General features: G+C 41.6%; 1 protein-coding gene across 4 annotated transcripts in view; it reads left to right on the forward strand.

Moving 5' to 3' along the window:
• The window catches only part of USP32 (ubiquitin specific peptidase 32), a 252,360-nt gene that overhangs the window by 217,197 nt on the left and 18,692 nt on the right, over nucleotides 1-16,471 (forward strand). For all 4 annotated transcript variants that reach the window (XM_056556716.1, XM_056556713.1, XM_056556715.1 and 1 more), the window contains exons 25-26: nucleotides 3,940-4,051; nucleotides 14,691-14,902. In XM_056556716.1, the coding sequence (XP_056412691.1) occupies nucleotides 3,940-4,051; nucleotides 14,691-14,902 (324 nt within the window). The remainder of the gene's footprint in view (nucleotides 1-3,939; nucleotides 4,052-14,690; nucleotides 14,903-16,471) is intronic.

The following is a 16,471-nucleotide window of genomic DNA, read 5'->3' on the forward strand; positions in this document are numbered from 1 at the left end:
TGGCAGGGATACATATACAGCCACCAGTACACAGAGTATCAGCAAGCCTAGCAAGAACCCAGATATAGCGACTGTCCTTATCTAATTTCACTTTGCCAGAGTAAAAGTGTCAATATACAGACTCCTCGACAGTAACCAGAGTATGCGGACTGGTATTCCAATCCCACATATGGTTGTTTAACTCCTTAAGAATGCAGTCTGTTTTGGCCTTGTGGACACAGCCAGTTTTAATTTTTACGATTTTGTTTATTCCTCTTGGCCGTTTTAATAGACATAGCGCTTTTATTTTTTCCACCCACAAAGCCATGAGGGCTTGTTCTTTGTGGGACCATGTATATTTGTTAATGATACTTTGTAAGTATGTTTATTCTATTTGTTAATACAATTTAACCCCTTAAGGACATGCGCCGTAAATGTACGGCTCTGCATAGCACCTCTTAGCGCACAGCGTCATACATTTACGGCGCGGCTGTGATACGAGCGCAGGAGCTGCGCTCGCTTCATTCCCGGTGGCTGTCAGCAGCCACGGACCCACCGGTAATGGCGGACATCAGCGATCGCATTGATGTCTGAAGTTAACCCCTCAGGTGCCGTGATCAAAACAGATCACGACATCTGCAGCAGCGCGACACTTATAATGGCTGATCTGATCGCTCACGGCACTGCCGCAGGGATCAGATCAGCCAAGATGGCCTACGGAGGTCCCCTCACCTGCCTCCGTCCGTCTCCCGGGGTCCGTAACCCCTTAAGGACTCAGCGTTTTTCTGTTTTTGCATTTTCATTTTTTCCTCATCACCTTCTAAAAATCATAACGCTTTCAATTTTGCACCTAAAAATCCATATGATGGCTTATTTTTTGCGCCACCAATTCTACTTTGCAGTAACATTAGTCATTTTACCCAAAAATCCACGGCGAAACGGAAAAAAAAAATCATTGTGCGACAAAATTGAAGAAAAAATGTCATTTTGTAACTTTTGGGGGCTTCAGTTTATACGTAGTGCATTTTTTGGTCAAAATTACACCTTATCTTTATTCTGTAGGTCCATACGGTTAAAATGATACCCTACTTATATAGGTTCGATTTTGTGGCACTTCTGAAAAAAATCATAACTACATGCAGGAAAATTTAAACGTTTAAAATTGTCATCTTCTAACCACTGTAACTTTTTTATTCCGCATACGGGCCGGTATGAGGGTTCATTTTTTGCGCCGTGTTCTGAAGTTTTTATCGGTACCATCTTTGTGTTGATCGGACTTTATGATCGCTTTTTATTAATTTTTTTATTATATAAAAAGTGACCAAAAATACGCTATTTGGGACTTTGGAATTTTTTTGCGCATACGCCATTGACCGTGCGGTTTAATTAATTATATAATTTTATAGTTCGGACATTTACGCACGCGGCGATACCACATATGTTAATTTTTATTTTTATTTACAGTTTTTTTTTTTTATGGGATAAGGGGGGTGATTCAAACTTTTATTAGGGGTTAAATGACCTTAGTTAACTTTTTTGTGTGCAGAGCCATAGCACTGCACACACTGATCTCCTATGCTGATCCCTGCAAAGCCATAGCTTAGTCAGATAGGGGCTTGATTGCTAAGCCTGTAGCTCAGGCTTGGAGCAATCAATCGACAATCGGACGGTGCGGAGTCAGGTAAGGAGACGTCTGCCTGCGTCCCAGCTGATCGGAACATCGCCGGGAAGCGTTTACTTTCGTTTTCGGACGCGGCGGTAAACTTTGATCGCCGCGTCTGAAGGGTTAACAGCACGCGGCACAACGATCGGTGCCGCGCACTGTTAGCCCAGGGTCCCGGCTATCGTTGGCAGCCGGGACCGACCCGGTGTGATGCAGGGTCACGGCGTTTTCACACCGGGACCGGGCTCAGGGCGTATAGGTACACCCTAAGTCCTTAAGAGGTTAAGGAGTTAAACAATACCCATATTTACATAGGTTTTCTATTATTGTTCTACTTTTAACCCCTTACGGATGCAGCCTGTTTTTACATAAATGGCCAAGCCCAATTTTGCTAATCTGGTATGTGTCTCTTTAAAGGGTAATAACTTTGACATTCTTTTACATAGAGGCGCTATTCTGAGATTTTTTTTTGTGACTTATTGTACTTAATATTAGTAGTAAATCTTTGTTGATGCATACATCTTAATTCAGTGGGTCAGTAAGATTATGGTGATACCCAATTTATATAGCTTTTATGTTCTTTTTTCGTTTAACACCATGATCCTTTTATACATTGTGTTGCCATGTTCTGACAGCTATAACTTTTTTATTTCTTGACCCAACACCATGCTACCTAGTGATGTTTTTTTATTCCACGTTTTGAACCAAAATGAGCAATTCTTGTGCTTTTTTTGTAGTTGTGTTTTTTTTTACAGTGTTCCCCGTCCGGGATAAATAACATTATCTTTTATTGTACAAATCATTAGGAACGTAGCAATACCTATTATACAATTGTTTAGTTTTTTTCTTCACAGACTGCCACATTAGGCAGACAGGAGGCCATCAGCTGACCTCCCTCTGCCATAGCAATTACGGGGACCCTGCAGTCGCATTGCAGGGAGATTGACAGCCATGTCCCGCTGCCGATCTCCTCCGCCGCGCGCACCAGTGTGGAAGAAATGCAGGACATATGCATATGTTCAGTTGCGCAAACATGTTTGTCCAATAGCAAAAGGGGTTAAAAAGAAAAACTTTTTTAACAAAATAATTATGCTTAAAATTGCTCTATTCTGACTCCTATAGCTTTATTTTTCTGTATACGGAGTTGTATGAGGGCTCTTTTTTGCACCATGATCTAAAGTTTTTATGTGTATCAAAGTTGCATATATGTGACTGACTGATCACTTTTATATTTTCTTGTGACCAAAAATCTGCAATTCTAGCTTTTGGTATTACGCAGCTGCTGTACATGTGTGTTAATAAGGCACTACAACACCAGGATAAGAAAAACTTAAAAATGACCTAGAAATACCAGTATTTCAGACATGCACATGAGTTCCCAAACTGCTAAAAAACTGTGTGCACACAAAATACCATCTGGTAGGCAGTAGATATTAGTAGAGTTTTCCTTTTAGTATGGTGGTAGCCACCAAAACTTGTCACACCGTTATTTTTTTCTTACCAGTACCCATAATAGTATATAATATCCCTATATACTACTATCCCTGATGCTACCTGTTCTTGTAGGTATTCTGTTTTTCAAGCTAAAGACTTTGAGGGTAAGCCCACATGTAGTTGCCACTGTATGGCTTCCATACTACTAAAAACCATACTGACCATAACCATAAAAACCATACTGCAAGCAATTTTAATTTGATAAGTTATGGTTGCTCCATTCATTGCTGCTGCCAGTAAGCAATTGTAATCTATACAATGCAGGATTGCACTGTGTACCAAAATGTATTTTTTGTCCTATTTTTTAGGATTAATCAGTCCTCTTCCACTTTAATAATTGTCCAGTATATGACTGTTTTTTTCTATAAATAAGAGTAAGAAGGACCACTAATCTTATTAATAGAATTCGATCATAGTGCACAGTATATGCACAGAACTGGTAGTTTCTCATTTTGATAAATGTCTTTCCTCCGCTGAGTGCAATACACAGACGTTCTGTTTAGAGCAGTGAAATGGAATGAGTCATTCTGTGAAAGGAATAGAGTGCAACAAGCTACCACTTTAACACTATCTACTTGTCCATTATGTATTGATTACTGGTAGTAATACACTGTACTATGCCCATCATAGTCATGGAAAATTATGGGCATGCTTATACAACCAAGAATGACTTAATCCTAATGTCATGGTAGCATATCTCTGCCAATTCTTACTGACTTCATGACCATATCATTCTACTCTCCAGTCTGTATTCACTCTTGAACAGTAAAGCACAGTCTGATTCTAGATCTTTTTATTCGTAGAACTTTCCCCAGGATAACCAGAAAGTGCGGCTGTCTGTCAGTGGTTTTCTCTGTGCTTTTGAGATACCAGTTCCTGGATCTCCTACGTCCGCCACAAGTCCCACTCAGCAAGGTGAGATGTATAGCATAAGCATATCCCTAATAAATGGTTTGTTTTATATATGCTTCATTAGAACCACATGGCATTGAACCAACACATGTAGGCAGGGTAAATGTAAAGATTCAAGTTATGTAAAAACAGGCTTCTAAGTGTGATCAGAGTATGTTCATTCTACTTGCAGTGTGTGCTCATTAAATTCATAGGGGTCCCTTGTTCCCAACAAATGCCAGAAGTGTATCTTTTTGGCATCTGTCAGGCTTGTATGTTTTGGCTTGATTTATTATTTATTTATTTTTTTTACTGTATGGAAAATGATAGTCAACTATTTTTATTTAAATATTTAGTCCGTGAAAAATGTACTTATATAGTACACACTGGCTATTATTTATTAAATGAGAAGCTTTTGTGTATACCTACTTTAGTTGATGATGCATGGTTTGCCTGCAGCCTTTATTCCTATTGATATGTTTCCTTATGCAGCCTACATTTTACATGATGCCTCTTTCTTTGCAAAGACAAAAGGGCCGAACACCACTGCACCTGCAGTGCCATCTAAGTTCAGCAAGTGATAGATCGGTGACATAGCCCTCTTAACTTAAACTGTAGAGTAGCATAATTGATACAGATGCAGCTTGTCTCCTCTCTCTCAGCTGTTACACAAAAAAAAGCAGATGTCAGGGTCTATTTCATAGGGCACACTAAAGAATTTGCACACAAAAGAGACAAGCAATGCAAGTCAGGGAAGGTGTAGAACTCTGCATTTAATCACTGCATGCGCTTTCCTGTATCACTCAGTCTTCATTTCATAGGGAGAGTAAAATGTATATCTTCAGCAGCAATTTTTGTATAGGAAGACTAAGGGTGCATTTACACCACGTTTTAGCTATACGGGGACAGGATCCGGCTTGGCTGCGTTAAAACCTGGCGCTCCCGTATCCCAGCCTTCTCATTCATTTGAATGTGCCGACTGGAGTCAAACAGCGACTCCGGTCAGCAAATTTTTGCCCCATATCCGGTTTTCTAACCGGACTGAAAACCGTGGTATGCTGTAGTTAGCTTACTGTTGGACCCCGGTCAGATCATTCAAGTGAATGAGAAGATGACCGGGTCCCCATATAAATAAAATGTTGTGTGAATTCACCCTTAGAGATGAACAAGAAGGGTGGAGCTGGGTAAGAAGAGGTCTGAGCTGCCAGAAGGGATTGGATAGGTGGTGTAATCACTTAATTTGTAGGATGTTAGTAACATAAGACAAGGTAAACTTCTGTCTACCTATTAGTTCCTGGGGAGCACATTACTTGTTGTACCTAGTTGCATTTATGAAATGCTTGGATGAATTTGAGCTGGAATCCTGTGAATAGGAGATAAGTATTATTTCCCTGGATCCTGCTTTACAGCTAAATCTCATAATTGCTTTACAGTTTCCAGGTTAGAATAATTGTTATATAATTCAAGATTTTTCTAGCCTTCAGTGAAGGACAATAAAGATTTTATGAAAGACAGGAGATGAACATTATGCTAAACTCTTTCTTTTTTGACTCACAGCAGCAAGCAATGAAAATGTTTTACAGAAATAAAAATTTTACGTAAAATATGCTAATGAACATATAATCAACAGCCAATTGCAGGACATCCTATGTAATAAAGTATCTCTGTAATCATGTGACTCCCTTTTTTCTTGGGAAATTAAGGCTTATCCAAAACCGAACAGAATAATAGAGGAATAAATTAATTGAAGTTTGATCTTCCCAATATGAAGGCAAACTGGTTACTCCATATAAATGGAAACTTTCTAAGCTGAAAACAAAAAAAGAATAGAAGAATTAAAATGGGTGGGTCATTAGGGAGGTATAACGTTCATCTCCTGTCTTTCATAAAATCTATATTTTCCTTCACTGGAGGCTAGAAAAATCTTCAATTTTATTTCAAGACAGGAGACTCCATTATGCATGTTTAAAGCTTATACATTATAATATTAAATTGACAATAAAGATTAAATAAGCATATAAGCAACAGTTAATTAAATAAAACCATGGATACGAGAGGTTCAGGTCTAAAGTAAAAAGTTTTGAAAACTGATTACGAAGACCAATTAGTTGCTTTTAAGATATCAGCCAAAGAGCCTCCAGATTGTCTGACTTTTGTTGACATGGCCCTGCTAGTGTAGTGGGCCCTAAAAATTGAAGTTTCGATACCGGCTAAAGCCATTGTTTAAGAGATTCAACGGGATAATGCAGGTGAAGATACCGGAGCATAAGGTTTGCAAAAAGAGATAAGAAGTTGAGAAGAAAAATATGGATTTCGAAGAGGAAGAGTTCTTACCTCATAAGATTGTAAACAACAAACAGCATATCATTTTTGTTGTTGAGGGAACATTGGATAAAAGACTGAAGAAATATTGTTTTTTGTGCGATGAAAAATAGAAAATTTTAGTCCTTGAGATAAGTATTGTCTGTGGGAAATTGTCCAAGGCACGAACATCTGAAACTCGCTTAAAAGAGATAAGGCATAGAAGCATAGCGAGTTTAAAAGATAAAAACTTTTGAGATAGAGAACCATTATAGTCCCAGAATTTGAATAAATCTAGAACAAGGTTAACATCCCATGTGGATTGATACCTGGGAAGGGGAGGTCTATGAAAATGAATCCCTTTCATTACTTTACAGACCAGAGGATATTTACCTAAAGTTAAAGATTGGATGGGAGAAATGGTAGAAGGAAATAGCAGAACAATAAATATTAATTGTCCGATTAGCTTTACCTGCCTCAAAAGAGGCAGAAAGAAAATGTATTACTTAATTTAGACGTGCAAGTATGGGATCCAAATCCTGTAGCAAGCACCAATCAGACCAAATTCTCCAGGCTGATCTGTAAGAAGATCGTACCCGGAGCCCATGCGTCAGAGAGGATGCTCTGAGCAGATTGTGAAAGTCCGATACTAGGGTTTGTTGAAATTATCGAAGCCACGAGGGATAAGATTCCTAATTGGACTAGGGGATGAGGATTCCCTAGAGGGTCAAGGAGACTGGAGGGATGAAGTGGAAGGACACATGGGTAGTCTATTGTCATTTGTAATATCTGGGGAAACCAGGTCTGAGTTGGCCCTAACGGTGTCATTAGCACCAAGGTCGCTTTCTGGATTTTTGTCAAAAGAAGAACACGAGGGATAAGAACAAATGCGGGAAAGGCATAAAGAGGTCCCGAAGGCCATTTGGAGGAGGGGATCGGTGCCCATGGATTCCGGATCAGGGCAACAGCTGAAGAACTTGGGAAGTTGTCGGTTCAGACGAGATGCAAAAAGGAAAAGGACCCCAAAGATTTTGAAGTTGCATGAAAAGAGTTGGGTCTAATCTCCAATCGCTGTTTTCTGACAGAAATCGAGCATTCCAATCTGCAATAGTATTGGAGAGCCCCGGAAAGTTTTCTGCTTTGAGAATGATGTCCTTGTCCAAACAGAAATGCCAAAAATCTTTGGCAATATTTGCCAGACGTTCTGATATTTTACCTCCAAGGCGATTGACATATTGCACCGCTGAGATATTGTCCATCCTCAGCAGAATGCAGCAGTGGGACTTGTCTCTTGCAAAGCTTTTGAGGGCAAAGGAACCTGCCAAAAGTTCTAGGTAATTGATGTGAAGGGAGGACTCTTCTGCGGACCACTTACCTCATGTGGAAAAAGGTCCGCAGCGAGCTCCCCAGCCGAGGAAACGGGCATCTGACTCTATATTCATGTCTGGGATATAATTGAATATGGCTTTTCCATTCCAATTTTGGATATGTTGCAGCCACCAAAGAAACTCCTCCTTTGTGTCCGGGGTTAATGCTATCTCGTCTGAATAAAATAAACCGTCTTGTAAGGGACAAGTCTTAATGCGCTGAAGAGCCCTGTAGAGCAGAGGTGCCGGGAATATTGCCTGTATTCATGCTGACAAGAGACAGACTATGCGAGCGATGGCACGTAAGGACAGTAAATTCTTGTTGAGAAGAAAACTAATTTCTCTCCGTATAAGTTTCAACTTCCAGGATGGAAGGCTCAAAATGGCTGAACGAGAATCGATCAGAAAACCCCAAAATTATTTTTCCTTTGACGGAGTTAGGATTGACTTTTCGTGATTGATAAGAAAACTTAAGTTGGTAATGAGAGATAGAGTCCAAAGAGTATGGAGTGGAATCAGAGAGTGAGACTGAGCCATGATGAGGATGTCATCTATATAGAAAATGGACAAACCCCTCTGGATCTGAGCATAGCTACCCGTTTTAATTGCTTTGTAAAGCACCATGGAGCTGAAGAGAGACCGAATGGAAGACTTGTAAACTGGTACTTTTGACCTTCCCATACAAATTAGAGGTAAGGTTGAGACAGAGGATGCATAGGCACCGTGAGGTAGGCATCTTTTAGGTCTACCAATCGTGTTGTATTAATAAATCTCTCAGTAGGTGACTGCCTTATATTTTGAAGTGGTGATAGGGAACAAAATTGTTGAGTTTTCAAATTTATGACTGGTTTGTGACCACTGTGTGTCTCTTTCACAAGAAAAATGTTGCTCAGAAAAACCTTGGATTGCCATGGGATTTAAATTATGGCTCTTTTGGAACTTAGTTCCTTGATCTTTGAGTGTATCAGCTCTTGGTCTGTTTTAGATTAAAATATAGGATGGGGTTTTTGAAACTGAGTCTAAAGACACACAGTCTATTTGATACCCCTGGACCGTGCTTAAAATCCAAACATCTGCTGTAATTAGGGCCCAGACTTGGATAAAATGGGCAATTCAGCCTCCCAACGGTAGATTGGAAGAAACAGGGTCTGGTCTTTGGGAAAGTCCTTTTTTCCTCTAGCCCTTCACAGGCATCCACGAGTGGGGAAGAAAGTAGTTATGTAGGATGCAGATGGGAGTGGGAAGCACTCGGCACGAGGGGGGCTTCTGTAGTATTGACTTGGGAAGGTTGCCGGCTGGGAAATCGGCCCTTCCGTTTTCCAGCCCTGCCAAAAATCTGTCCTTGAAAAACATGCTTCAAGAACGTTTGAACTTTTTCCAAAATAGAAAACAGCCCCACATATTTGTTTATTTCTTTGACAAAACACTCTCCGAAGAGAGAGCAGTCAGTGGGAGGGGGAATCTCAGAGGTTTCCATGTGGATCAATTGTGGATCCAGGCGCATCAGAATGGACCTCTTCCTTTCAATGCAGATGGATGTGAGTCAGGGACTCGCTCACCGAATCTAGGGCGTTTGATCAACCAAGGATCAAAAAATGGTGTACCTGACCCATCTAAGAGTACAGGATTATCCAATCCTCCATCAAAATAATTTTCATCATCATCGGAAATATCTTCATATGAGGAGTCTGATCAGTCTGTCAGCTTCAGAGGAACTAGAGGAAGAGTTGTAGGAATTAAGGTACGTTCACACGAGCAGACCCACAACGTATTTTACGCTGCAGATCCGCCGTGGAAGGATGCCTGAATGGTGGCTTTACATGTGCCTGCTCGGAGCGGCAATACGCCACTACAAGCTGACAAACTGCAATGTGCAAGTCGTAGCACACATGCACAGTCTACTCGCATGTCGCGGCAGCTCTCGGCCTAGCTCATGGAGTAGGGGGAGTGGCCGCGATGTGTGCGAGTGCACCGCGCATGCGCGGCAACTCGCACAACGCAGTGTGTCTGCTCGTAGCGGCATATTGCCGCTCCGAGCAGGCACATGTAAAGCCACCATGCAGCAGTCCTTCAGCGGCGGATCTGCAGCAAAAAATACGCTGTGGGTCCGCTCGTGTGAACGGACCCTTAGGCTTGACTCTTAAAGCCTTATTTGCACGCTTTGCATGTACCTCCTCATGGGCAGAGGGTGAAGGTTGCGCTGCTTTAGCAGGGGGTAATTTGCTTTTTGAAAAAGCGGTAACAGTAACCTGATCCCCTTTCTTGTGTTTTTTCTGGTGCTTAACCAGCGGGGTATTGGTATTTATATGTCGCCTCTTCTGAGAGGACTTACCATGTTTCACACCTTCCATCATATGGGAAGTGGAATCCTCTGCCAACCCGAAAAGGTCCGAGGGGGGGAGAGAGACCTTTTTGAAGAGACTGGGGGGGGGGGGGTTGTGACTGGGTTATAGTCAGAGCCACAGATTTGTCAATAGCATCCTGCATATAGCCCTTGGCTGTGCGAACTGCAGAGTGGACGGATTTAGCCACAGAGGAATCCATTAGAGCTTAAAGTACACCTTCATCCACATCTAAGACAGGTGCATCAGAAACTTGCATGTTATCCTCAGTAGACATGCTGTAATAGGTAAATGTAAACAGTATATAGGAAAAAAATATTTTTGTATATAGTTAATAATATATATATATATATATATATATATATATGATTTTTTTTCTTCAAATTCGTAATAAATTAATAATGAATTAATAAATGTATAAAATATATGAATAAGTATATATGAATTAATATATAAATTGCAGTCATGGCCGTAAATGTTGGCACCCTTGAAATTTTTCTAGAAAATTGAGTATTTCTTACAGAAAAGGATTGCAGTTACACATGTTTTGCTATACACATGTTTATTCCCTTTTTGTGCATTAGAACTAAACCAAAAAAGGGAGGAAAAAAAGCAAATTGGAGATAATGTCACGCCAAATTCATGGGCTGGACCAATGTATTAGCACCCTTTCAAAATTGTGGATAAATAAAATTGTTTCAAGCATATGATGCTCCTTTAAAGTAACAGGTGTATGCAATATAAAAATTACACCTGAAAGCAGATAAAAAGGAGAGAAGGCCACTCAGTCTTTGCATTCTTTGCAGTCTTTGCATGGACAACAGAAATAGGAGAAGAGTCTGAGGACTTGAGAACCAAAATTGTTGAAAACTATCAACAATCTCAAGGTTACAAGTTCATCTCCAGCAGTGGCGTAGCGTGGGTTGTCAGCACCCGGGGCAAGGCAAGTAATTTGCGCCCCCTAACCCGTGGATTTTAGCACTCTAGTCTCTTCCACTAGATTAGTTAAAGAAACCCTTACCCCCTAAGCACATGTATTGTTTACCTCTGAATTACTATACCTCTGAAATGAAAAACACTCTGTGCCCCTCACTTATAGTAATAATGCCCCATCCTGTTCCCCCACATATAATAATTATAACCCGTCCTGTTCCCCCCACATGATAATAATAATGTCCTCTGTCCTGTGCCCCTCACATATAATGCCCCCTGTCCAGCCCCCTCAGGGGGCATTATATGTGAGGGGCACAGGACATTGGGCATTATATGTGGAGGCACAGGACAGCCTCCACATATAATGCCCCCCTGACATGGGCCCCTTACTCATCATTTGCCCCTCTCACTTATAATTTGCTCCCCCCTCCCCTTTCTCACGCCCGTCACCTTTCTCCCACGCTGCGGCTGCTCCATTCCTGCTGTCAGTGAGAGCCGCGGTGACGTGATCTCTGGGCGCGGCGCGATGATGTGATGTCATTGCGCCGGCCTGCCGTGATTGGCTCTCACTGACTTCAGGAATGGAGCAGCCGCGGCGTGTGATAGCAAGGTGACGGGCGTGAGAAAGGGGTGGTGGAGCGGGACAGCCGACAGCTCCCGCTCCACCATGCGATAGTTTAGGAAGAGGGGCAACAATCTGGGGGGGGGGGGCAATTGCCCCGTTGCCCCCCCCTGGATCCGCCACTGCCTCCACAGTGGGCGGCGACCCGGCGGCTCGGATCGAATTCGCACAGCCAGCACTGCAGAGAGAGTGAGTGAGCCAGGCAGGGGCAGAGAGCTGCGAGTGCGAGCGTGCCCCCCCAGATGTTGCGCCCGGTGCGGCCGGCCCCTCCTGCACCCCCAACGCTACACCTCTGATCTCCAGAGATTTAGATTTGCCTTTGTCCACAGTGCACAACATTATCAAGAACTTTGCAACCCATGGCACTGTAGCTAATCTCCCTGTTCATGGATGGAAAAGAAAAATTTATGAAAGGCGTCAACGCAGGATAGTCCTGGATGGTGGATAAGCAGCCCCAAACAAGTAACAAAGATATTCAAGCTGTCCTGCAGGCTCAGGAAGCATCAGTGTCAGCGCGAACTATCGACATTTAAATGAACTGAAACGCTATGGCAGGAGACCCAGGAGGATACCACTGCTGACACAGAGACATAAAAAAGCAAGATTAAATTTTGCCAAAATGAACTTGTGTAAGCCAAAATCCTTCTGGGAAAACATCTTGTGGACAGATGAGGCCAAGATAGAGCTTTTGGGTAAAGCACATCATTCTACGGTTTACCGAAAACGGAATGAGGCCTACAAAGGAAAGCACACAGTACCTACAGTGAATGGTGGAGGTTCAATTATGTTTTGGGATTGTTGTGCTGCCTCTGGCACTGGGTGCTTTGAATGTGTGCAAGGCATCATGAAATCTGAGGATTACCAACGGAAAGCTGGGTTTGCGTCCGAGATCTTGGGTCTCCCAGCAGGACAATGACCCCAAACATATGTCAAAAAGCACCCAGAAATGGATGGCAATAAAGCGCTGGAGAGTTCTGAAGTGGCCAGCAATGAGTCCAGATCAAAATCCCATTGAACACCTGTGCAGAGATCTTAAAATTGTTGTTGGGAAAAGGCGCCCTTCCAATAAGAGAGACCTGGAACAGGAAGAGTTGTCCAACACTCTTGCTGAGAGGTGTAAGAAGCTTATTGATGGTTATAGGAAGCGACTGATTTCAGTTATTTTTTCCAAAGGGTGTGCAACCAAATATTAAAGGACAACCGTAGTGCAAGACTTTTATATATTGTTGTGTCCGGGCTGCAAAAATAAACAAAATAAACTTTAACATACCTTCCTACATGCCCCCGTCGGTCCGGTACCGGCGGTGCGAACCTCATTCAACTTCCTGGGGACGGAGACGTCACAGAGCTGTTGGCGTATCACCGGCTGCAACGATGTCCCGCCCCGGCCGGTGATAGGCTGAGCACACTGTCATGTAAGAAGCCAGCCAGAGCTCCTTACAGCCTATCACCGGCCGGGGCGGGACATCGTTGCGGCCGGTGATACGCCAACGGCTCTGTGACGTCTCCGTCCCCAGGAAGTTGAATGAGGTTCGCATCGCTGGACCGCGAGGCTGGTACCGGACCGACGGGGCACGTTGGAAGGTATGTTTAAGTTTATTTTGTTTATTTTTGCAGCCCGGGCACAACAGTATATAAAAGTCTTGCACTACAGTTGCCCTTTAAGTTAGGGGTGCCAAAAATTTTGTCCAGCTTATTTTTGGAGTTTGGTGTGACATTATGTCCAATTTGCTTTTTTTCCTCCCTTTTTTGGTTTAGGTCCAATACACACAAAGGGAGTAAACGTGTATAGAAAAACATGTGTTACTGCTATCCTTTTCTGTGAGAAATACTTCATTTTCTAGAAAAATTTCAGGGGTGCCAACATATACGGCCATGACTGTATATCATGAATTAAAATAGGAATTGATATTAATGAATTAAAGGTTATACTAAGGTAATAGTTAACTAATTAGTAGTAGTTCATAGGGTAATACAGTAAATGATAGAAGCATAGCACATAATGAAGTCTGAGAATAAAGCACATAATCAGTCAATTAACAATAAGCAATATAAGGATACTGTAGGTAGTTATATGAAGAAGCCGTTTCATAAGAGGGCATTATGCGACTGACTAGTGTTCTCTGACTATGCGAGTCAGTCAGACAGGAGACTCGATGTCACAGACGCGGGAGACCGGCTGACTGACCAAGCGGAGTCTGAGGGGAGAAAAAGTGCAAAGCTGTAATACAAGCGCTGCACCGGCTGCTGACAGTGTGTGACAGGACTCAGAGGTAAAGGAGAGCAGTGAGGAAAAGAAGCAACAAGAGAGGAGGGAAATATAGAAGGAAATAACTGGGGGGAAAGTGAGGAAGTATCTATGAATGGAATATAAAAAAGGAGCCTAGGAAAGCTGGGTACCAACAAAAGACCATAAAATATAAAAATAAGAACAGGGAGGGCAAAATTTTAATACAAAAACTATGAAGGTGATAACTGACAGAAAATAATAATATATCACAATTTATATAGCACACAAATGAGAGGAATACTTATCTACAGCGGGAGCAGCAAGAAAGAAGAGAGTCACAGGATTACAGAGACACTTCATTACATAGGATGTCCTGCTATTGGCTTATTTTATGTAAATTGTTTCTTTCTGTAAAACTTAAATAGATTATAATAACTGGAATAATTAGAAACTGAACAATTATATTTTTATTTGAGGTGGGAGAATTACATTATATAACATGTAGTCCTTGATTTAGGTGTATGCTTTTCAAGATAAGAAGAAAAAAAAAAAAGTATCCAACCAACTTTGATTAGTCTGTGCACACTGTGAGCTCTATGATCTTTTGTAGTTTGTAGGGTAGTATAGTGGATCAATAGTTTGTACTTGTGCCTTGAAACACTAGTATAGAATCTGTGCAGGTTACTATATTGGTGAGGGCAATCATTTTTTTCTGATAAACCGTTAACATTACACCATCTGCTGTTTGCTAGATGATTAGCTCTGCTGAGTCGATGAAATGATCGGTTAAAGAGGTTTACACCATAATCCATATTAATATTCAGGCAGTATTAGGTAGATTACTTTGAGCTTGTTCTTTAATTTGCAGATTCCAACACAGTGCCATCATCCAATGGACCACAAAGTTTGATGCCAAATGGAGGACTGAGTCGGCCACCAGTTATCCCCAATGGGATGCCAAATACTGTAGTGCCATGTGGGACAGAAAAGACCGTGGGGAATGGAGTACTCAATGGGCATGTCTCTGTCCATCCAGATGGCCCTTTTATAGGCTATATCATTGCTATTCACAGAAAAATGGTAAGACAACACCTGTTCTACAACAAAAGAATCCTATTTTTAAGCCTCTTTCACTTTCTTCATATTTTGGTATGTTGCAACCTTTTGGCAAAAAAAAAAAAAAAATCATAATGAAAAAGTAAAAACAAAATGTTAGAAATCTTTGCAAATTTATTAAAAAGGGAAAACTAAAATGTTACTTGGACATAAGTATTCAGGCCATTTGGCATGACACTCTCTGCTGACATCATTACCACAGTGCTCTCTGCTGACATCTCAGTCCATTTTAGGAACTGTCCACAGCAGCATATGTTTGCTATGGGGATTTTCTCCTACACTGGAGAGTTCCTAAAATGGACAGAGATGTCAGCAGAGAGCAATGTGGCCATGATGTCAGCAGAGAGCTCTGTGTTCCAAAAAGAGAACCATTTCCTCTGTAGTATTCAGCAGCTAATAAGTACTGGAAGGATTAAGATTTTTTAATAGAAGTAATTTACAAATCTGTATAGAAAAATATTGCCCGGACCTTCCAAGATAGTGTGATTTGATTAAATAGACAATAGATAACTGGGTCGTACTCCAATAATAATTCAATGGTTATTTATTTAAAATATATAGTGCATTACTCAGGGTTTCAGGGTTCTCAGATACGACCCTTTCCTCAGTAGTCATGACTACTGAGGAAAGGGTCGTATCTGAGAACCCTGAAACTCGTCTAGTCCTGTACATTAATCTTGTTCACTGGCATTTATGCTCTTCATGAACTTAAGCTATTGCTCACGGAGCAAATTCATCACATTGTGGATCTCCTACGCATTAGTCGATCTAGACTAGTGTCTGGTCCTGATTGTACCTGGCCAGCTCCGGCTCAAGCTGACGTCACACGCCATCTACACGAGGCAAGTTCCATCTACCCAGCGTGTAGTCTCCGGCTTCCAAGTCCAGCGGTGAGGAGATCGATATCATCAGCGCCTGCCAGCGCTTGGTCTCCTGACAAATCTACCATCGGCGCTTGCTAGCGCACGGTCTCCCGGCGATTCCATCATCGGCGCCTGCCAGTGCCACCAGCCTGGGACGACCACCACCGTATAACACCTGGATCTTGAGAGTTAAAGCCACAGTACCATCTAAGACCGCTGACTGTGATATCCAGGCACGGGAGCTGACAGAGCTACATCATCCAGGACCGGTAACAGAGTATCCACTTTGATTTATAATTGCCACACAAAAGGACATTTATACTGCATCTTCACAATACCGTAAAGACGTTATATGAATTTGTCTACATAGAGCTATCTTATATGCCAGTGATACTTTTTAATATTTTTACATTTTAAGATCGTTTAATTTTGTACATTTATTATATGTGTTTTTTCTCACAAGGGCCCTGTGAGGAGTAATGCACTATATATTTTAAATAAATAACCATTGAATTATTATTGGAGTACGACCCAGTTATCTATTGTCTATTTAATCAAATCACACTACCTTGGAAGGTCCGGGCAATATTTTTCTATACATATTTCGTTATTTTTTGCAGCTGTGGTATAGTTGCATGCCCTGTTGACCTCAGGTAGGGTTTACACATTA

The sequence above is a fragment of the Hyla sarda genome, chromosome 2, assembly GCF_029499605.1.
Source record: "Hyla sarda isolate aHylSar1 chromosome 2, aHylSar1.hap1, whole genome shotgun sequence".
Classification (NCBI taxonomy): domain Eukaryota; kingdom Metazoa; phylum Chordata; class Amphibia; order Anura; family Hylidae; genus Hyla; species Hyla sarda.